This window comes from Aulonocara stuartgranti, assembly GCF_965226115.1.
Source record: "Aulonocara stuartgranti genome assembly, chromosome: 14".
NCBI classification, from domain to species: Eukaryota; Metazoa; Chordata; class Actinopteri; order Cichliformes; family Cichlidae; genus Aulonocara; species Aulonocara stuartgranti.
In genome coordinates this window covers 26206302-26229558 of record NC_138950.1, presented here as the reverse complement: position 1 = coordinate 26229558, position 23257 = coordinate 26206302, and the positions used below count along the sequence as shown (strand labels likewise).

The following is a 23257-nucleotide window of genomic DNA, read 5'->3' as shown; positions in this document are numbered from 1 at the left end:
GATGGGCCATGACAGTTAATTGCATCACTGGGATATGTGAGTGTGCACGCGTATGTGTGTGAGTGTGTGTGCTTTAACAGGTCATCACCATCAACTGCTGTGGCGTGCAATTTTGTGCTACTGTATACATTTGGGATTTAGGATCAGATGTGCACGTTGCATGTGCAGGGCTTACCTGTGAGGATGAAATGTTTCTACCGGACTGTCTCCTCTCTTTTTCCTTTTATCAGTCCTCTTCCTCCCCTCATTATATCATTTCCACACCTCTCTCCTCCCCTCCAGTCCCTTTCGTCACTGCTATCGTAACCTGAGGGTGTCTACGTCCCACGATGCATTGCAATCCGTCGGCTCGCCTGGTGGGTGATGGAACTGCAGTGACATCTACTGAGAGGAGAGAAGAGGAGAGGAGAAAAGAGGAGAGGTAAAAATGGACAGATGAGCCACTGTATTATTGAAAATCCAAGAGAAGTCACAACTAAGCAACTCCCCCTTGAACCTTTACTGCCAAGTATTCAACTCGGTTATTTAATATCAGCACCTTTCTAAAAAAGGGGGGGAAACCAATTGAAATTTCCCCTCCTTTTTCCAGATTTTTGTTCCTCAGCCTACTTTTGTGTGCAGATAATTGCTTCTCTTTAGTAACAGCAGCTCAGAGATGATTTTTATTCTAGTCAGCACGCTTTGATACAGGCTGTCTGTGTGTTGTGTAATTATTGTCTTAGCCACTGGCTGTCAAACCCCATTACGTGAGGTCAAGCTTAAATGACTATCCTGAGCTGATGACAATAATTTGATGACAGACACACACACATTAGTGAGCAATGTACTTACCAAAGCACGCACAGATATGTTTATGCACAAAAACACACACTGACCAAATTCACGCTGAGCAACACAGACAAATGAACATGTACTCATGTGTGCTCGTTAATACAAATGAATGCACAGTGGGAAATTTACCTTTTGACAGGAACCTATACCATGAATAATTCAAGATGTAGTTTAAATAAACTATTTTATTGTCTACTGAGTCATACGTGAATTTGAAATACATTTGTATGTGCAGGCAGCCATCATGTAATTATAAGGGCAGAGTGCTATCCATATAAAGATACAGCTTGGGTGAAGTCTGTTTTAATTCTCATCCCCTTTTTGCAGATTAAATCCCAAAGGTTTTATGCAGTTTAAAACACGAAGTCAAAGGAGCTTGCAAAGAAAAGCGTCTGGACTTCTTTAAGTTACTTGAAGACGTTTCACCTCTCATTCGAGAAGCTTCTTCAGTTCTAAGGTCAAATGGTGGAGAGTCCCAGATATAAACCTAGTGGGAGTAACCCCCCACAGAGGGACAAAAGGACCCCTGATGATCCTCTAATCGCCTGAGCCAAGGTGTGAAACTGGGTGTGGGTCCCAATCAGCCAGAGTTTCGGGTGTGTTCATTGTGAAACCTGGCCCCACCTTATCATGCGAATTCCTGAGATCAGATGGTCCAGGCGTCTGGGAAGGGATCTCAAAACTGGATTATAGATGGCAGAGAGTTGGTGTCGTAAACCACCGCCTCTGTTCAAAGATGGTCGCTCACAGTGGAGATAGATGGCTTCTTTCACTCCTCTTTCAAACCATCTGTCCTCTCTGTCCAAAATGTGAACATTGGCATCCTCGAAAGAGTGTCCTTTATCCTTAAGATGCAGATGGACTGCTGAGTCTTGTCCTGTGGAGGTGGCTCTTCTGTGTTGTGCCATGCGCTTGTGAAGTGGCTGTTTGGTCTCTCCAATGTAGAGGTCTGGGCATTCCTCGCTGCACTGTACAGGATACACTGTACAGCATACACCACATTGTTAAGTCTGTGTTTTGGCGTTTTGTCTTTCGGGTGAACCAGTTTTTGTCTGAGCGTGTTGCTGGGTCTGAAATGCACCGGGATGTCATGCTTGGAGAAGCTTCTCGGATGAGAGGTGAAACGTCTTCAAGTAACTTAAAGAAGTCCAGACGCTTTTCTTTACAAGCTCCTTTAACTACGATGACCTGGATGACTGAGAACCTTCACAGACATATTTAAAACACGAAACACTTTCTTGTCACTGTCTTGTCCTTTTGTGTGGCATGTGAGACTCTTAACTCCGTATTCAAGAGCAATCAGAAACATAAATGGTGAGAAGAAAAATGAAACAAAAATGTGTACTAATAGGTTAAAGATAAAAAAAAAAAAGCAAAAAAAAAAAAAAAAAAAAAAGCAAATTGTCGAAGACATCAGCGGGAAGTACTGAATCTTGTGAATTCAACTATTTAAACTAACAGGTTTAGCGTAGTGAGACATATTAAATAAATACAAATCACAGTCAGTATAAAATGATCTGGCAATGAGCACTTAACATCAGAAAACACACACATCCTGAAAGAGACTGAAGTCGCCAGAATAGTCAACAGGTTTTGAAATTTTAATTTTTTTTTTTCCCCAAAACTGCTTTGTTAAAAAATTTCATATGCAAAGCAAAAATTCCATATGAGTCTCACAAATAATTTCTTTGCTGATTAACTGAATGTATAAAGAAGTGTAACATACATCCAGGTCCATTTCTGGGCAATGACCATTTTCATATATTGCCTTAGTGGATCCACATGAGTGGATTTTAAATTACCCAAGATGTGATGTCAAGCACAGACTTTAAGATTTAATTCAAGGAGGTTAACAAAAATACTGCATTAAGATTTTAGGAATTAAAGCCATTCTTATTCATAGTCCCACATTTCCAGAGCCTTAATTTTTATTGAAAAATTGACTGAGCAAAAGGTGCAAGGCCAGGTAAGGTCTGTTCATTCACTATTCCACTTGGGAATAAGCAGAGAAAAGATCTGTAGATGTGTTAAACTGGCATTTGGTAGCTGTTTACTGGAACTCTCAATATGAGGTCTAAAGAGAAGTCAGTGCAAGCGAAGGAGGCCATCATTAGGCTGACAAACCAAAATAAACCTATCAGAGGGAGAAAGTGAAAATACAGTACTTTCGGAGGGGCCAAATCAACAATCTGGTAAATTCTTAAAAAAGAGGAATGCACTGGGCAACTCAGCAACACTAAAAGGTCTAAAAGACCACAGAAAACAACCGAAGTGGATCATTACAAATTCATAACAAGAACACTTGAGGAGGTTGTCAGAATGTACAATCAAGAGCCACCTTCATGAAAAAGAGTAAGTAGGCCAGATTACACTTTAGCAGTAAACAATGAATCTGCAGTATTCTTTAAAACATATATTTTGACAAATTTAACCACGATTAATTTGCACTAGATTGATGGGAAGAGAAAAGTATTGAAAGGAGAGAAACAGCTTATGACCTGTATCACAGCACCACATCATCTGTCAAACATTGTGCAGGCAATGGGGATGCATGGTTGTCAGTAGAATCGGGTCAACATATTTATTGATGATGTGACAGCTGATAGAAGCAGCAGGATGGATTTTGGCGTTTACAAGGCTGTTCTCTCTGTTTAGTGAAATACTGCAAAATTGATTAGACAGCAATTCACTGTGCAAATTGATAATTACCCAAAGCCAACTGCGAAAAGCACTCAAGAGTTTCTCAAGGCAAATAAATGCATATTCTTTAATGGGCAACCAATTTACCTGACCTAAACCCGACAGACCATGCTTTTCAGATACTGCAAAAAAAACTGAATGCAGAGAGACCCATAAACAAGCAGCAATAGAAGGAAGCTCCAGTAAAGGGCTTGCAGAGTATCTCAAGGGAGAAAACACAGCATTTGGTGATGGCATTGGTTCTTGACTTCAGGCAGGCATTGACTGCAATCCCTAAACAGTTAATGAAATATTTAAAAAAACAAAACAAAAAACTAAATAACAGCCAAAGAAAAAGGGAAAATTCAAAAGCTTTACTAGGAGGTGAATCTCCAAAATGCTATACTAATCCTCATTAACAATATTAATATGTAAACATTGAAGCAGAAAGAATGCAGTTTTGCCATGATTTTCACGCAGTCTAAGTTATAGCTAGCATGCCTATTCAATCTCGCATTTGCCACCAGGTTAAGATCCATAGAAACCTTAGCTGTGGTGAGTAACATTTCCATAGTACAAATGCTATTCTGAGTGCATCCACACCTATAGTACTCTGTGCATTAGGAGTTTATAGCATGCAATATAACAACAGTCTGATCTATATGTTAATATCTATTTCCGTCCTGAGGGGCCTGTTCATTTTACAAAGTGTCTGTAGCAGGTGTAGCCCTGTCTATCTGTGACCAATGACACCAGGACACATGTCAAATAAAACTATATTACCTTTGATATATTGGCAGGATTATAAGACACGGAGCAGAGATGGACAACCATGTCAGAGGTGGAATAAAAGGTAGGAAAGAGAGAGTCAGAGAGGAACATGTTGGTGTTGCACTGAGAAGGGAACAAAAAGGCATGACAGGAGAGGGGCAAACACAACAGTGGCAACAGTAAAAGGGGAATGTCTTAATTTAAAAAGAATACTGATGGATAATAGAGGACAATGTTGAGGTAGAATGAGAAGCAAAAAATTACATAGGAGATGTGAGAGAAAAACAACTTAGAAAGGGAAGAGTGTTTTTCATATAACAGAGAAGAGTGGACAGTAGCTGTTGGACCAGAATAGTCCATCATGTTGCCTTTTTATTCAGATACACACACACACACACACACACACACACACACACACACACACACACAGGAAAACACCCTGAGTACTTAAGGTCAAAGACTAAGTTAGACTTCTTGCATATACAATTATTTATGATTATGTCTTTAAAGAAAAGAAAAAAAAGGTATTGTCCAGCAATATATTAATTCCAATTTCAGAAAGTCGGAAGGAAAAACTCCTTTTTAACAGGAAGAAACCTACAGCAGAACCAGGCTCAGGGAGGGGCAACCATTTGCATATTATATTCATTATATTCAGCAAAATGAGTGTCAGAAAAAGTAAATCTATTCTCTCAGTGGTCTTCAGTCTTTTTTTCCAAGTAATGAGTAAAGTAAGGGGTTGCAAAAACGGTAATTAGATTACCGTTACTTTCCCGTAAGCACACTGCGTTACCGCGTTACTAAAACCGTGAATTTTTTTGCGAGAATGTCTCACGACAGTGACGTAAGCGAGTGCGATTTTAGTGACAAGAGCTGTGTGCAGATCAACAATGGATCAACAATATCGAGTGCGGGAGAGAGTATGAGCCTGCAGCGTTTAAAGCGTGGAAGTACTGACCTTACTTTGAGTTTGATTCCATAAAAAGTGACAAAAACATTAGTGTCCGTTGTGCGTGGGAAGAAAACTTCTTTTTACAGCAAAAAAACCCCTAAACTTCCAAGCAAGCACCGAGTGCGCTATGACCTAATGGAAAATTCACCTAGAAACTCCCGGATTCTTCCACTGACCACTAGTGATGGGTCGTTCGCGAACGAAATGGCTCTTAGAGCCGACTCTTTGACGTGAACGACGCGAGCCGGCTCCTTATCGCGAGCCGTCACGTGGGGTTTTTCTTTTCTTTTCTTTCTCTCAGCCTCTCTCTCGCACTTTTTTTCCGCTTCACTCTGCACGCGAGCCTTGTGCTTTACGCTGGGCAGAGGGGGGAGGGGCGGTAGTTACACTCAGTAGCACAGGAACAGAGCCAGAGAGAGAGAAAGAGAGGCAGGGACAACAACATTAGAAAGGTATAGTAATCATCCACAACTATTTTCGGTTGCAGATGATAAAGGATTGAGAAAGTTTATTCATGCAGGTCCATATGACAGAGAATGTGCATCTTCTGTTTGTTTTCATATTATAATTTATATTTAATTGTGTTGTGGTTTGCAGTGTTTTGTGTTCTTTTCACTTTAAATTTGTGAAAGGAAAAAGCTGAAAATTTAAATAGCTAAAACTTGAAATGTGAATAGTTTATTTTTGTATTATATGATTTATTTATTACATTTTATGTGGAGTGAATAAATAAAAGTATATTTACGGTGGCCCCTAGAGACAAAGCACATACAAACTTCAAATCACGTACGAACTCTGAAGCATGTACAAACTCCAAAACACGTAAAAACTCCAAAACACGTAAAAACTCCAAAGCACGTAAAAACACGTACAAACTCAGAAGCACATAAAAACTCAAAACACGTACAAAAGACAACAGAAGTGCTCCAGGATGCTGGGCGCAGTGTTGAGCCTTTGTTATCTTGTGGCTACACAAGCCAGCAAGTACCAATGACTGGATTTGGTGTGTGGTAGTAACAGGTAAATGAACTTTTTTTTAAAATTATTTGAATATATATATGAGTGCCTGTGTATAAATATACAAACAATACACACATGCTTTCAATTGTGTAATTTAAGTGATCTAGTAGCTCTGCTTTGGAAGTTCAGTTCATGCTAGAAATGTGTTTTGGAGTTTGTACGTGTTTTGTCTCTAGGGGCCACCGCATATGTTTATATTTAAACATATATAAATAAAACCACTTTTTTTTTACGTTAGTAATTCCTTTTGTGCATAATTTTATATTATTGTTAATAATAAATTAATTAAAGCAACAAAACAACCCGAAGAGCCGGTTCGGAGCCGAAAGAGCCGGCTCTTTTTAGTGAGCCGAACCGAAAGAGCCGGATCTCTAAAAAGAGCCGGAAATCCCATCACTACTGACCACTGCGGCACACCTGCACCAGGGCAAACCTCCTATAGCGTTATTTTTGTGCCACTATTCTGAGCGCACGTAAAGAAAAATTGAGCGCACGTAAAAATAATTTGCAGTTGCAAGTGTTGCATTTTGAGGCGAAATTTATTTTGAGCAAAGAAAAGCTAAATTTGAGTGAACAAACTTCATTGCTGCGTGCAAAAAATGTATTTCAGTGTTTGCTATTATCCATACACACGCACAATAGCAGCCCCACTCGCTCAGTTTTTGCATTTGCGCTTGCTGGCAATGTGTTGCTTGCGCTCTCAACATTTCTGCCCGTGCGCGCTCAACTCTTTCTCTACACCGTTATATTTGTGCCACAAAACCAGCCAATCACAGACTTGGATTCAAAAAAATCTGATTGGCTGTTTTGGTCTCCAATCAGCTCGAAGTGACGAAATGCAATATTGCAGAATCTATTTCGTCCAAAACTCAAATGAGGCAGTGGCAGAGGAACACAGAGTGGCGGAGTTTGAAATATTACTCTTTCTGGGTCACAAAATAAACTTTTAAGATATTTTCATGCGTGAATGTTGCTTTGTAGTGATGGCCAAATGAAGCTTTCTGAAGCATTGAAGCTTGTATTGAAAAACGGTTCATTACTTGAAGCTTTTCAACACAGTCTTCTCTGGTGACATCTGGTGGCCAAAAATAAGAAGAGCAGCTTGAATCCACAATTAAAACCAACTGCTTCGTAATGATTGCCCACTCTACAGAATGGAATTCTGTCTGATATTGGGCCACCGTTGTGTTGCTTTAAACGTGTGTTTTTTGGGGTGACAAAAATGTTATTTATTTCTTTAATAAATAATTTTGACCAGTAAACTTTCCTTGTTTAAACATGCACCATGGTGTGGTCTTTCTTTGCTTGTGACGTCTTGATGTTGGTAAATACAATAAATGAAAAATACCACGTTACATATAATATACATATAATAATGTACAACACATTGGTAGTGTCCAAATTCATGGGCTGCATCCTACTGAGTCCGCATTTGTAGACCGATTACGTCACAGCAACGCGCCAAAGGCTGTCCAAATTTGTAGACTCCTCTGAATGCAGCCGACAAATGCGTCCTCCTTTTCCCCGAATTTGAAGGATGGGTTGGGTGTGTCCTTCGTGGCCTACCATATCCCAGAATTCATAGCGCGGCCCAGCCAAACTCCAGTTTCCAACAATGGCGGCCGCTACTAAGTTTTAAAATTACTCATACTAATTTTTCTGGGTCACAAAATAAACTTTTAACATATTTTCAGGCGAGAAAGTAGTTGTGTAAACATCAAATATCTGCTCGGTTTATCAAGATATCGCATATTTGCAAAAGTGCTTCGACGTTTTCGGAGACGTCTGCTACCCACCAGCTCCATAGCTAGCCGGGAGCTCGAGGATTACTGATGCGGCCAAGAACGGCACAACTCCCGGCACATCATTTTCAGATCACCGCGGACTGAGTTTATTAAACTCCACCGAGACAGCGGTGACGCTAATCAGAAGGCTAGACCGTCCAATTTCACGGTCGTTTACTTCCGGCCTACCCGACCTTCTGAGGTCCCGGCCCACGTAGACCGTGAAGGCCGGGTCCTCAGGAGGATGCAGCTCATGAATTTGGACACAACCATTATGGAGTATGCTTCTGCTGTGAGGTCCCGCCTCCATGTAGTTATGCAGTTAATCGCTAGATGGGTATTTTTATAAATAATATTACATTAGGGAAATTTTCCTATACATATTTTTGACCTGGGGGTAGAATTGATTGTGAACTGGAAAGGGAAAATGTTTATGAACTTGCAAATTAAAAACATGCATTTAAGGTAACCCTTTTCCATTTGTAGATTTTTGACATTTTAAGTTTTTCCCGTTGTCAGATAAAATAAACACGCACAAAACAAAAGCAAACAACAAGAACACAAAGCTGGAAAACCAAGCCGATTGACCAAAATCAACTCAAAATACTTCCACACAGCAGAAACTCCTCTATTCCTCGCTTGCTCCAAATCTCTTAGTAAAAATATCAGTAGTTTGCTATCTGTCACCATCAAACACTCCACAAATCCCGCGAATGATTCGCTTCCTTATAAACCATTGAATCAGATACCAAAGCAGTTAGGTTCTAAATGAAGCTTCGGACGTCACTGATCACCTGACTCTGGCCAAACGAATCAAGCTTCGACACAGTGCTTCTGAAGCAGTGTGTTGATTTTTTTGACACACGCACCAGAGCGTCAGCTTCAAGCAGGCCATCACTATTGCTGTGTAAACTTCAAATATCTGCTTGATTCATCAAGACATCACATGTTTGCACAAGTGCTCTAAACATTTTCAGAGATGCCTGTTACCCACCAGCTGACCGGGTGGTCACTCGGGTTAAACATAATATATAGTATATAATATATATAAGGCTGAACTAACAAAAGATCACCGACTACACCACCAGGTATTATAGGAAAAACCATAAAGCCTTTGAACTAAAACAAACGCTGTTGTGACAGTGACGTACACTGGCTTTATGGTATATATGTATGATTTGTATCACCTTCATGTTTCCTTCTCACCTCATATCCAAACCGATATCATGAGCAGCAGCTTTTACAGCTGTGGCTCCAGCAAACATCAGCTGATACTAGAAATTAATTTTAAATAAATTATAACAACAGCTTATCAAGCTTAAACGTGCTGCTGTTGTTTAGCGCAACATCCACTGGTTTCCTCTTTCTGGCACAAAGTGGGCGATAAACAAACAAGAGAGATGATCAGCTGATCATTGATCAGTTTCATGATTGAAGTAGCAACAGGAGAGAGAGGGAGAGAAAGAGAAGAAGAGGCAGCTGTGCAGCAAAGACAGAATAACTCCAGTTTTGTGTCTTTTTCATTGTAGCTGAAGTACAGGACTAATCGCGTTCCTTTCCCCCTCAATACGGATGTATTGTAATTGGTCCAGCCCACAGTTGATCATGACCAATTGGCTAATCCACCACCTTTCATTGTTTATACCGTTGCAAAATCCAAAACACGTACAAAATTCAAAACACGTACAAAATCCAAAACCCATTCAAACTCCAAAACACGTACGAACTCCAAAACATGTACGAACTCCAAAACACGTACAAACTCCAAAACACGTACAAAATCCAAAACACATGCAAACTCCAAAACACATGAAAAATCCAAAACACGTACAAACTCCAAAACACATGCAAATTCCAAAACACATGCAAAATCCAAACACGTACAAAATCCAAAACACATGCAAACTCCAAAACACGTGCAGAATCCAAAACACATGCAAACTCCAAAACACATGCAAAATCCAAAACACATGCAAACTCCAAATCACAACGGAAGTGCTCCAGGACGCTAGGGGCAGTGTTGAGCTCGATTTGCAAAATAAACGGCAAGTTTGTTGCAAACACATGGGCTGTATGGGACAGTCTAGTCTCCATCGCGCTTCCCAGGTTGCCTAGCAACCATGATACTAACCGCTGGAAACGTGTCATACAACTTTGTTTGACAGAAATGAAGAAGAACATATTTTGTTCATTTGTTTGTTTGTTTCTACAAGAGCTTTGTGAGATTTAATAAGTATCTGAGGCTGAGACCACAGGACAGTAAAACATGATTGTTGGGCTTCATTTCTGTACTGAACAGTCATTTAAGATTAGCTAGTAAATAACAATTAGCTAATGTTTTTCATGAGACTAAAGTCATATCACTTTGGTAATGTAATGTAATGTAATGTAATGCTTCTTCCCGCAGGCGATACGGTCTCTCAATCACACCACCACACAGTACTGACCCACACATACAGTTCTTACACACACTGGACATTCTGGACATTGTTTTCACTTCATTACTTAAATCACGCTGCTGTTATTGTGTATATGCTGCTGTTATTGTGTATATATTTATTTATATTTCTTCATACATTCTTATATAGTTCTATATTGTGTATTTTGTTGTACAGTTATTTTATTTTCAACTTTAATTTATATATTTTACCTTATTCTCCCAGTCAAATTTACCCTTCATTCTAATTTGTGTTGTACAGTTATTTCATTTTTAACCTTAATTTATATTTTATTCCTTCCTAGTTAAATTTACCTTTTAATTTTTCATATTTATTTCCTATCTTATTCATAGCCTTTTCCTTTTTTGTTTTCTTTAGGTCACGAGCAGTTGTCCAAGCATTTCACTACATATCGTACTGTGTATGACTGTGTACGTGACAAATAAAATTTGAATTTTTAAATATAATATGGCCAATATTATAGTTAATACATGAACATGAACTCTGTGTCAAATACTGAGCCTCAGTACAGATTCAAGTTGCAGTTATTTACATGTCTTCTCACCTAATTAAGTGTGCCTCTTGGCAGAGGCGCACTTAGTTAACTTTTGGCCCCCTAAAAACAGATTTCAAACTTCATTTGTGGTGTGTTGGCTCTCTCTAGTGGTATGTCGGGAGTGGTATGGCCTGTCTACCCGTATTTGGATTACCGTAATGACGAGAATATCAACGGCGCGCACAGCGTCGCTGCTTTAAGGAACCATTGGAATTTTTAAGGTTGCGCGAACCGTTGAATAGTTACGGTAACCGCAAGGGTGTATGCTTGGTGGAACACTCCATATCCCACAAGTCATGGCACGCCTCTACCGACTCAAACAATGGCGGCCACCATTTCGTTTTAATATGTATTTTATTAGTGTTTCTAGGTCGCAAAATAAACTTTTAAGATATTTTCAGGCGAGGATGTAGGTGTGTAAACTTCAAATATCTGCTCGTTTTATCAAGAGATCCCATATTAGCAACAGTTCTCAATTGTGGATCAGGGAAACCGAAGGCAGGAGAAGCAGGCGGCTGCCGGTCAGAGCGTGAGGTGAACTGAATTTCAGGTAAGAAGTTATGAACTGCGCACTCTATTTGTGTCAGATATAAACCGAGTTTAGGTGTAGTTTATTTTCGTTGTGTTGACTTTTTACAATAACTCGTACTGCGTGCTAGCTAGCACGACGGAGTTTCTATACAGCTGTGTGCGCGCTAAGTTACTGATGTTGAACTTTATGACATGCTCCCATGTCATTCTCTCGCCTGTTGAAACTTCAATCATGAAACCGATCAATGATCGGCTTTTCTCTCGTTTGTTTATTGTGCTAAACAACAGCAGCACGTTTAAGCTTGATCAGCTGTTGTTAGAATTCATTTGATTTTAATTTCTAGTATCAGCTGATGTTTGCTGGAGCCACAGCTGTAAAAAAGGGCTGGTCGAAACCAGGAGATGTCCTTACTGAATCATCAGAGCTGAACTGGTGATGGAGAAACAGGTTTACCTTTTAGGTGACATGAATGAGTTGAAGGGAAGTTATGAACTGTTTCTGAGAGACAAATAACACCAAGCTCCTTTTTTTGTGTAGCTGACAGCTGGTAACTATGCAGGGGCGGATCTAGCAAAGCTTTTGCCAGGGGGCCAGGTAGGGCATTAACAGGGAAAGGGGGACACGAAGATATACTTTTCTTTCTTGCTCTCATATAAAATATTTAGCTTTTATTAAATAGTTATCTGAATCTTACAACCAAAGCTTGTATAATAATACACAAGATTGGCTGTAGACCATTGTTAATCATTCAGAACACTGTGTAAAATAACAAAAAACAAAAAGTGAATATAAAAGTGCATAAATATTTATTTTACCTGTTTGATGTGTGTGGCAGGGCGTGGTCTGCAGTGCTGCTGCAGGGGAGGTGGACCCACGGGCGTAAAGTCTGTGCTCTCTCGGCTGTTTTTTTGGTGTGTGTTGGGCTGTGCGTTGAAAAGCTACAGCTGGCTGTGTGGGTACACCAACCATGTGTGAAAAGTGGTCCATAACGTAATGCTTCAAAGCATGTTCATGCAAACATTGTCGGGTCTGCCGTGGTACAATGCGACTTCTGCTCATGAACCTCTGTGCACAGCGTCTGCAAATCGGGGCTGTACGAAGTCCCCTCATCGTTACACAAAACTGTAAGCTGTCATCTGTGAGGCGCGAGCGGTGTTTGTTTTTACCATAGTTCATGGTGGAGAATGGCTGCTCTGCTGAGTTTTGCTCTCTGTAGCCGTATGAAAGGCAAACTACACTGATTAGCAGCGGCATAGGCACTAGTGATGGGTCGTTCGCGAACGAAATGGCTCTTAGAGCCGACTCTTTGACGTGAACGACGCGAGCCGGCTCCTTATCGCGAGCCGTCACGTGGGGTTTTTTTTCTTTTTCTTTCTCTCACCCTCTCTCTCTCGCCTGCACGTGAGCCTTGTGCTTTACGCTGGGCAGAGGGGGGAGGGGCGGTAGTTACACTCAGTAGCAGGAACAGAGCCAGAGGGAGAGAGAGAGAGAGAGAAAGAGAGCCAGGGACAAAAACGTGACATTAGAAAGGTATAGTAATCATCCACAACTATTTTCAGTTGCAGATGATAAAGGATTCAGAAAGTTTATTCATCCAGGCCCATATGACAGAGAATATGCATGTTCTTTTTGTTTTGATATTTTAATTTATATTTAATTGGGTTGTGGTTTGCAGTGTTTTGTGTTGTTTTCACTTTAAATTTGTAAAAGGAAAAAGCTGAAAATTTAAATAGTTAAAAGTTGAAATGTGAATAGTTGATTTTTGTATTATATGATTTATTTATTACATTTTATGTGGAGTGAATAAATAAAAGTATATTTATGGTGGCCCCTACAGACAAAGCACATACAAACTTCAAATCACGTACGAACTCTGATGCATGTGCAAACTCCAAAACACGTACAAACTCCGAAGCATGTAAAAACTCAGAAGCACATAAAAACTCAAAACACGTACAAAAGACAACAGAAGTGCTCCAGGATGCTGGGCGCAGTGTGGAGCTTTTGGTATCTTGTGGCTACACAAGCCAGCAAGTACCAACAACCGGATTTGGTGTGTGGTAGTAACAGGTAAATGAACTTTTTTTTAAATTATTTGAATATATATGAGTGCCTGTGTATAAATACACAAACAATACACACATGCTTTCCAGTGGCGTGTCCAGCGGGGTGGCCTGGGGGGGCACAGGCCACCCCCCCAACCAGACCGGCCACCCCAGGTGCCACCCCAAAGGCAAAACAATAAAATTCAATCAAATATCAAATGTCCGATTATGTTTTCACGGTGAAGCTCAGATATCCGAGTGTAAGTGAATGCAGCATCGGCTTCTGCGCTATGTGCATCACGTTAGCAAAGGTAGGAGAGCCAAGCTCGAAAGACGTCACTGCAGGAAACAATTTTTCGGTGAAAGAAAATGAGGACAGAATAAATGTCCTGGTAAGTAATATTAAGTTTGTTGAGTTTAGTAAACTTCGGTGAAATTAGAATACCAAGGAAAAAATAACACTTAAAGAATTATTGCAGCCATGGAATATATCAGACAGTATGCTACTGAGGGCAGCTAACATAAGAGTTATGAGTTATAAGATATAATCTAAGTCGTAACATTGCTGTATGGAGTTGCAGGTTAACATAACTGGACTGGCCATCGGGCATACCGGGCATATGCCCGGTGACTTATTTTTTATTTATTTTTGTAAGGGCATGAACAATGAGAGGTGGTGGATTGGCCAGATGCAGGTCGATGTGTAAAAATAACTCAGGTGTTTGGTGGTGGCTATGGCGGGGCTTCCACAGAGGCCAGCAGGTGGATGAGGGAAGGGGAGGCAGGAGGAGAGACCCGAGGCAGCCGCCGGTCCTAGTGTCAGGTGAACTGAACTTCAGGTAAGAAGTTATGACCTGCAGTCTATCTGGGTCAGATATAAACCAAGTTTAGGTGGAGTTTATTTTCGTTGTGCTGACTTTTTACCGTCAGTTGCAATAACTCATACTGCGTTCTAGCCAGCTTGACGGAGTTTTTATACAGCTGGGTGGGTGCTATGATGTTACTGATAGTGAACTTTATTTTATTCATACGTTTAGTTAGTAGAGTTGCCAACGGCTCCTTAAAAAATGGAATGGTCCCTCAATCAGAGAAAATATTACACGTTTCGTATTGAGCCGAGAAGGAACACAGTTTGTCCCGAACTTCAGCTAGAATGGAAAAAGACACAAAGCTGGAGTTATTCTGTGTTTACGCTGCACAGCTGCCTCTTCTTCTCTCATCCTCTCACCCTCCCTCTCCTGTTTCTACTTCAATCATGAAACTGATCAATGATCAGCTGATCGGCTTTTCTCTCTTGTTTATTTATCGCCCACTTTGCACCAGAAAGAGAAAACCAGCGGATGTCGCGCTAAACAACAGCAGCACGTTTAAGCTTGATCAGCTGTTGTTAGAATTTATTTAATATTAATTTTTAATATCAGCTGATGTTTGCTGGAGCCACAGCTGTAAAGCTGCTGGTCATGATGTCAGTTTGGTTATCTGGTGAGAGGGAAACATGAAGATGAAACCAGGAGATGTCCTTACTGAATCATCAGAGCTGTGATGGAGAAACAGGTTTACCTTTTAGGTGACATGAATGAGTTGAAGGGAAGTTATGAACTGTTTCTGAGAGAAAAATAACACCAGGATCCTTTTCTAAGTAGCTGACAGCTGGTAACTGTGCAGGGGCGGGTCTAGCAAAGTGTTGCCAGGGGGGCAGGTAGGGCATTAACAGGGAGAGGTGGGGCACAAAGAAATACTTTTCTTTCTTATTCTCATTTAAAATATCTAGCTTTTATTAAATAATTATCTAAATCTTACAACCAAAGTTTTTATCTGACATAAATGTATAGAAATCATACATATACCAACAAGACGGTGTACATATGGAAAAGATATATATAAATTTTATAAAGTTTGTAAATGTCTTGTGTGAAACTTGTATGAAAAGCATACAAGAGTAAAAACAGATATAAGATCCCTTGAAAGATTATATAATGAATCTTGTATGTTTTGGATACTTACTAAAACAATATATGAAAGTAATGAGAAAGTGGCCACTTTCATGAGTTAAGTCATATAAGTTTTTACTATTTCTTTTCCATATGGGACTGTCACAACAGCATTTGTTTTCATTCAAAGTCTTTATGGCTTTACTACCTGGTGGGCCGGTCTGTAGTCAAAATGCCCGATTTTCTGTCCCAGTCCAGCCCTGCAGGTTAATACTGGCAGTGTCACCATGCCAGCTGACTGTATTTCATCATCAGCCAGTGTTGTTCTTGATCAATATTACCAAAGTTTACCATAAGGCAGCATAGAAAGTATTTACTTGCTTTCAGGTTTTATTCAAATGTTAGTCTTTTCATTTGTTTCCCCACTTTTTTCCTGTTTCAAAATCAAACACCAGTTTGTGAGAAGATTATCTTCTTTTTTTAATAGGCAGATAAAGTTTTGCATTGGAATGGCTAATTTGTCAATTGTTTGTTACAAATGTTCGTATTTTAATATTCAAAAATGTTTTTGCCCAAAACATATGTGCAGTATATGTCAGTAAAAATACTATGCAAATATTGCTGTCCTTGACTGCTGAATAAACACTGACTGATTGTATCTCTTGTACTTTATCAACGCAGTATCTAAAAACTTTGCACCGTAGTGGTTAAAATCTCATTCTAATAAGAGTTAAAAGCGCATTCGGTTATTAGGTTTATAGGATTATTGAATTATGGTTAACGGTTGGTTGAATTTTTTTTAAACATTATCTGCCAATTACATCTGCCACCCTTCTCCAAATCTGTGCCCCTACCTGGCCCCCCCAACAAAAATTTTCTAGACACGCCACTGATGCTTTCAATTGTGTAATTTAAGTGATCTAGTAGCTCTGCTTTGGAAGTTCAGTTCATGCTAGAAATGTTTTTCGGAGTTTGTACGTGTTTTGTCTCTAGGGGCCACCGCATATATTTATATATAAACATACCGGTATATAAATAAAACCACTTTGTTTTACATTAGTAATTCTTTTTGTGCATAATTTTATATTATTGTTAATAATAAATTAATTAAAGCAACAAAACAACCTGAAGAGCCTGTTCGGAGCCGAAAGAGCCGGCTCTTTTTAGTGAGCCGAACCGAAAGAGCCGGATCTCTAAAAAGAGCCGGAAATCCCATCACTAATAGGCACACTTAAAATTTCTTCTGAAATTTTCGCTTTCTAGTATATATATATATACACACACACAATTTAACACATATTATACATGATTCTTTAAGAAAGGAAATAAAGGCCGTGTGCCCTGTGCTTCTGTCAGGGCTCTGTGTGCGGGCAGGCGGAGAGGAGGATCCAAACGCAGGACTCAGACACTAACGTGAAACTCAAAAACCTCAGCTTTATTGCTGGTATGAAAACAAAACATGAAGTGACCACTGAAATCGGAGAACAGGAACACAGGCATAATCTGAGGGTACGACGCGACACCGAGCATGGGAAAACACAGGGCTTATATACACAGGGTAGTAACGGGGGAATCGGCAATAGCAGTTTCACGTACTTTGATAACGAGTCGGCATGCAAAGTAGAACAGTGCAACCACCCTGCCCCAGTTAAATATTCCATCTGAAAAGATCTCAGAGGCCACTCTCATAAAAACCTTTCTTGTGGGACAAAGCGAAGAGTTATTTATCATTCTAGGGAAAAAGATTGAATAATGGTAAGCAAATAATTTAGTTATTACAGTTATAGTTGAACAAACATGCATATCATAATACTCCACGCCTTTAAAGTTGCCTGAAGAGGCACACAGACAAGTTACCAACCTTTGGAGCTCTACATTTCCATCCAGCTCGTCTCCAATATGCTGCAGGCACTGAGCAAGCTTCTTATGTTTTGGGTCAGTCAGCTGGCTTCCATCAAGCTGTTCTCTCGTCACTGCACTATTGCCATCTCTTTGCCTCTGAACTCGCTCATAGATGAAACTATACAGCACAAATACACAACAGTAAGCCATCTTACACTTTCTCTAGTTCAACAGCAAGAAACCAAAGTGAAGGGGTTAAGATGATCTGGTTACCTAAGCTGGTTGTCATCATTGAACCTTGGCACATTAGCACTTTCAAAATGGACTGTTACTTATATATAGCACTTTACTACTCTCTTTGAGTGTCGAATGTGTTTTCTTACAACAAGCCTCGTTCACATATGATACATATTTTCTCTGTGCCAAAGCACTTTTAACCCAGCATTAGGACACTAGCACTCTGACGGATGTGCCAAGGTCAACATGAGATTCACTATTTATGTTGACATGCAACCTAGAAGATCAAACAAACAGCTTTGCAATTGGTAGGCGATCAGCTCTTCCTTCTGAAACAAGTCAACAAAGGCACTCAAACTCCTTACACCCAACCCCTTATATCAAGTTGATTTCCTTCACAAAAATGATATATTCCACATATAACTGCTACCCAAGAGTGTAGTGTGTACTCACTCCTGTAACAAAATAGTTCCGACTTCCAGTATCTGATCTCCGGAATTCCATGAAAGACAAAGGTAGACACTCATTAGATGACTCAAATGCTGATAAATAAGCATTGCGCCAAATTATTATGAGATCACTTTAGATGACAGAAAAATTATACGTCAATTCTCAGTTTCATCGTACGTATTTTTTTTCGTAACAATTAGTTTAAACACGTTTTTAAAACTATTGTTTTTGTAAATTATTTATATCTCCTGTTGAACTCAACTCTAGACACCTGTTTGTCCGTAACATATACAAAGGCAATACATCAAATTTGGTGTTAGTTATTTAGTTGATAGTATTAATTTAAGTTAATTCACGTTAAAAACTGCCGTAACTGCCCAGTCAACACACATATGTGGGGCCCAAATAGGGAGCAGCAGGGCTAATATTTGGGGCCCACTTGGGAAACCCAACTGGGGTCCAGCTAATTTTGTCCTCAGTTTCCATGGTGGCCCCAAATGTGTTTGCCCACATAGGTTAATGACGGGCCCTGGATGGGCCCCAAATCCGGCCCAGGGAATAAACAAGTGTGGGACCCAGATGGGTAGAAGTGGGTCTGATAGTTGGGGCCCACTTGGGTTACCCACCTGGGACCCAGCTACTTTTTCCTCAGTTTTCATGGTGGCCCCAAGTGTGTTTGCCCAGATGGGTTAATGATGGGCCCCGGATGGGTCCCAAATCAGGCCCAGCCAACAAACGAGTGTGAGGCCCAGATGGGTAGAAGCGGGTCTGATATTTGGGGCCCACCTGGGTTACCCACCTGGGACCCAGCTACTTTTGTCCTCAGTTTCCATGGCGGCCCCAAGTGTGTTTGCCCAGATGGGTTAATGGCGGGCCCTGGATGGGCCCCAAATCAGGCCCAGCCAATAAACAAGTGTGGGACCCAGATGGGTAGAAGCGGGTCTGATATTTGGGGCCCACCTGGGTTACCCACCTGGGACCCAGCTACTTTTTCCTCAGTTTCCATGGTGGCCCCAAATGTGTTTGCCCAGATGGGTTAATGATGGGCCCCAAATCAGATCCAACCAAAAAAACATGTGTGGGGCCCATATGCATAGAAGCGGGTCTGATATTTGGGGCCCACCTGGGACCCAGCTACCTTTGTCCTCAGCTTCCATGGTGGCCCCAAATGTGTTTGCCCAGATGGGTTAATGATGGGCCCCAAATCAGATCCAACCAAAAAAACATGTGTGGGGCCCATATGCATAGAAGCGGGTCTGATATTTGGGGCCCCCCTGGGTTACCCACCTGGGACCCAGCTACTTTTGTCCTCAGTTTCCATGGTGACCCCAAATGTGTTTGCCCAGATGGGTTAATAATGGGCCCCAAACCAGATCCAATCAAAAAAACATGTGTGGGGCCCATATGCATAGAAGCGGGTCTGATATTTGGGGCCCACACGGGTTACCCACCTGGGACCCAGCTATTTTTGTCCTCCATTTCCATGGTGGCCCCAAGTGTGCTTGCCCAGATGGGATTTTGGATAATACAGTAAGCTAAAATTTAAATCACCTGTACAACAAAGTCAGTTTATCTTTTTTATTAATACTGATTAATATGAAATTTTAAAACAGTATGCAGTATAACAGTAATTTTTTATATACTATACAAATATTTTTTTTTGTTTAGAGAACATTTTGACAAAAAAGGTCCCTAGTATACACAAAACAATAACAAATCAATGTTATACAGTTTAAAAGAAAAAGAAATGCACTGAAACACAGCTTCTCACTCATTCACTGATCCATTGGTCCTGAAAAAAAGTGCACTTTTTCACAAATAACATCAGATTTGCAATACTACTGGAGTTGTTTTGGAAGTTGTGCTGAACAAGTTGTTTGACCTCCTACATTGAACTCTTTGAAGACCATGAGTATCCATGGTAACAGAAAAGCTATTTACAAAAGGATTAACCAAGTAGGCACTCAAAAATCAAATTAAAAGACATCTACATAGTTACATTGATAAGTGTTGTGGGGTGTCTCAGTGATGGACAAAGCTTAGAACAGGCACGTGGTTAACCAGTTGCATGGTGCAGAAACAATCACCTCATAGTAAACACAAAACAGAATGGATGATTGTGGATTTCAGGGGGAACAGGAGTAAACAAAGCACGGTTTACATGCTGAGAGACGAGGGAGAAGACTGGAAATGTAACAACGACTACATCTACCAAGGAGAGAACAGATTCTACTTCTTGAGGTGTGTGCTGGATGGGCACCGAAGATTTTCATGTAAAACAAAAATAGGGCCATCAGATAAAGTTTGGGAACTACTACTTTAATGTCTGCACCAAGATGTGGAATATCTTCTACAAGTCTCTTGTGGAAATTCCAATCTGCTTCCCAGCCATTTGTTAGGGCAGTAGTATCAGAGTCTGTGAGTTTGAAGTCACACTGGTGACACACTGGTAAAGAAGGCTGGCGCTGGAGTTCCTGGAGCTGATTGTGCAAAGAAGAATATTGCACAAACTGCTAAACATAACTGGAAATTGTTCACATACCGTAACACAGTGAGGAACCAAAAAATGGTTTAGTGAGAGCCGTCTTCAAGTATGCTGCAAACCAGAGAGAAATATGTGGTCATTCCTGGCAGCAGCCATCACCCTCCAGAACAACCTGAGCTGATGAGCCCCCCCCCTCCAAAAAAAACAACCCAAACATAATTTCCCTCAATAATAAAGTATTTCTAATTAATTTCATCTCCACAGTCTATCTAAACCGAGTCACTAAGGTATACCTCTCTTGCACGCGACACTGTGCCCTTGCTAGGGCTGCTCGATTATGGCAAAAATGATAATCACGATTATTTTCACTGGAATTGAGATCTCGATTATTTGACGATATTTATTTAACCCTTTAAGACCTACTATAGAACCAAGTCCGCCAGAGCTTATATTATTTTTTTACATGTTGTAGTGCCATTTGTGGGAGCATTTTAATTTGCTATGCAACTGTTATAGCCCATATTTTAATAATATGTATGCATTAAGTCCATAGTAACTACATTAATTGCAAAAAAGTGCAATAAACTACAAAAAAAATTGAAAATCATTTTTGTTTTTTTTACATATATTTCTACTTGGAGAAATTTAAGAGGCTTATCCCTCAAAACTTTAAATACAAAAAAGTTGCAAAAAATAGTTTACAACAACAGGAAATTTATTTTGAGTGTCTTCATAGTTTTATTTTGGAGATACAGCAATTTTTATATACTGCAGGAAAAACGAAAAAACAATCCTATGATGCAAATTTGCAAAGAAAACAGCATGTGCATCAAAATAAACTATTTCCAGCAGTGCAATTCGAGTTCTAAGCATCTCAGAAACTATTCAGAAAAGTCAAACATGACCAGTATAGGCTTTTAAGGCCTACGAGTAAAAAATGACGTCACTTCCGGTTTCGGGCAGGAAATGGCGGATATGCGGTAGTTCGCGCTGACCTCTGTTTCAATGTGGGAAGTGTTACGAATAGCTGATCGGATCGGCAAAGCGTGTTTCTGGAATATTGTGTTTTTGTTGCTGCAAGCGCTTTTTATGCAGTTTTTGCAAAGCTTTATGTGGAAGGAAACCGTGACCGAGGACAAGCTGATGGCATCAGATGTAAGTACAACTCCTCCGGGTTATTGCGCTAGCTTACACGGTTCCGGTCCTACAGGGATTTAAAAATAGTTACACAAAACGGAGCGTGCTGCTCGACCGGCTTTAAAGGGTTAACAATGACTTTAAAAAATAATATAAAATAGTGTGCAACACCACTGAAGTTTTTTTTTTACCTCTCTTTTCAGCCAACGGCAGTCACTCTCTCCTCTCCAAATAACTTCTGCTTAGCTTTCCGAGCTTCCCTCGGGTCCTCTTAATCAGCGGTCTCCAACCTTTTTTGCGCCACGGACCAGTTTATGCCCGACAATATTTTCACGGACCGGCCTTTAAGGTGTCGCGGATAAATGAGGGAGGGGCTAATAATCGGCTCCGTCATTTTTAATGATCGTTGAAAGCCCAGATCGTAATCGTGATTAAAATTCGATTAATTGAGCAGCCCTAGCCCTTGCCATGCGATTTCCTCCTCTATCTCTTGTACCAATAAACCACTTAGATGCTGCCTTTTCTGCCTCTTTTCTGGTAATCTGGCTTGTAAGAGCATTTTTTTTCAAGCTGCCTGTAAAGCACAGATATTGACCACAAGAAAGTGAGACTTTATTACTGAATCTAGACACAGCTGTAATTCTCTTTTTTTTTGTTACATACTTATATTTATACTGTGACACAGCATAAGATGTCACATAAATGTTGAACCAAAGTATAAAAACCTTAAGTCAGTGATTAAATTGATTGGAAGACTGACTACAGCTGAAGTGAGCATCTGTTATTCAAACATCAACAAAATATCTTACAAACTAATGAGCTTACCATATAGCACTTCAAAAATTTTAAGCCCTCGAAATTCCCGCTTTCCATGGTGCCCAACGAAGTTATATTGCCTGGATAGAGCATTGTCCATAATGAAAGCCATCATTCTTCTGGTGGCTTCATCAACAGTGCTCCCTCCGATCTCTGCCACAACAGCAACCTTAGGACACACAAGGACAATAATTTTACTGACAGTAGTACCATCAGTCACACCTAAAAGAAAACCTGCATAGCTACACAGTAATTAGGCTTAAATGCAAAGAGCTAAATGACTGATCCACCAAAAGTATTTTCTTAAGGTTTGGCGTGGCACAACTTGTAAAGTACAACTTATTTTATTTTCAAAAACAGCAACTTTTGTGAAGCTCACCTTCCACTACTTCATTGAACTGACCATGTTTGAACAAACACCAACTTTCCTTGATCATGGTAAATGGCCTGTATTTATATAGCGCTTTACTAGTCCCTAAGGACCCCAAAGCGCTTTACATATCCAGTCATCCACCCATTCACACACGCATTCACACACTGGTGATGGCAAGCTACATTGTAGCCACAGCCACCCTGGGGCGCACTGACAGAGGCGAGGCTGCCGGACACTGGCGCCACTGGGCCCTCTGACCACCACCAGTAGGCAACGGGTTAAGTGTCTTACCCAAGGACACAATGACCGAGACTGTCCAAGACGGGGCTCGAACCGGCAACCTTCCGATTACAAGGCGAACTCCCAACTCTTGAGCCA

General features: G+C 40.4%; 1 protein-coding gene across 16 annotated transcripts in view; it reads right to left on the bottom strand.

Moving 5' to 3' along the window:
• The window catches only part of LOC309687716 (uncharacterized protein), an 84801-nt gene that overhangs the window by 50884 nt on the left and 10660 nt on the right, over window positions 1-23257 (bottom strand). For 12 of the 16 annotated variants that reach the window (XM_082502872.1, XM_082502870.1, XM_082502874.1 and 9 more), the window contains exons 5-9: window positions 22516-22675; window positions 20611-20664; window positions 18072-18103; window positions 17401-17559; window positions 176-384 (exon numbers count right to left, since the gene is read on the bottom strand). In XM_082502872.1, the coding sequence (XP_082358998.1) occupies window positions 17548-17559; window positions 18072-18103; window positions 20611-20664; window positions 22516-22675 (258 nt within the window). In that variant the 3' untranslated portion in view covers window positions 176-384; window positions 17401-17547. Of the gene's footprint in view, window positions 1-175; window positions 385-17400; window positions 17560-17977; window positions 18104-20610; window positions 20665-21706; window positions 22265-22515; window positions 22676-23257 lie in introns of those variants that run through there. The other 4 variants (XM_082502860.1, XM_082502867.1, XM_082502868.1 and 1 more) reach the window with 4 other exon arrangements.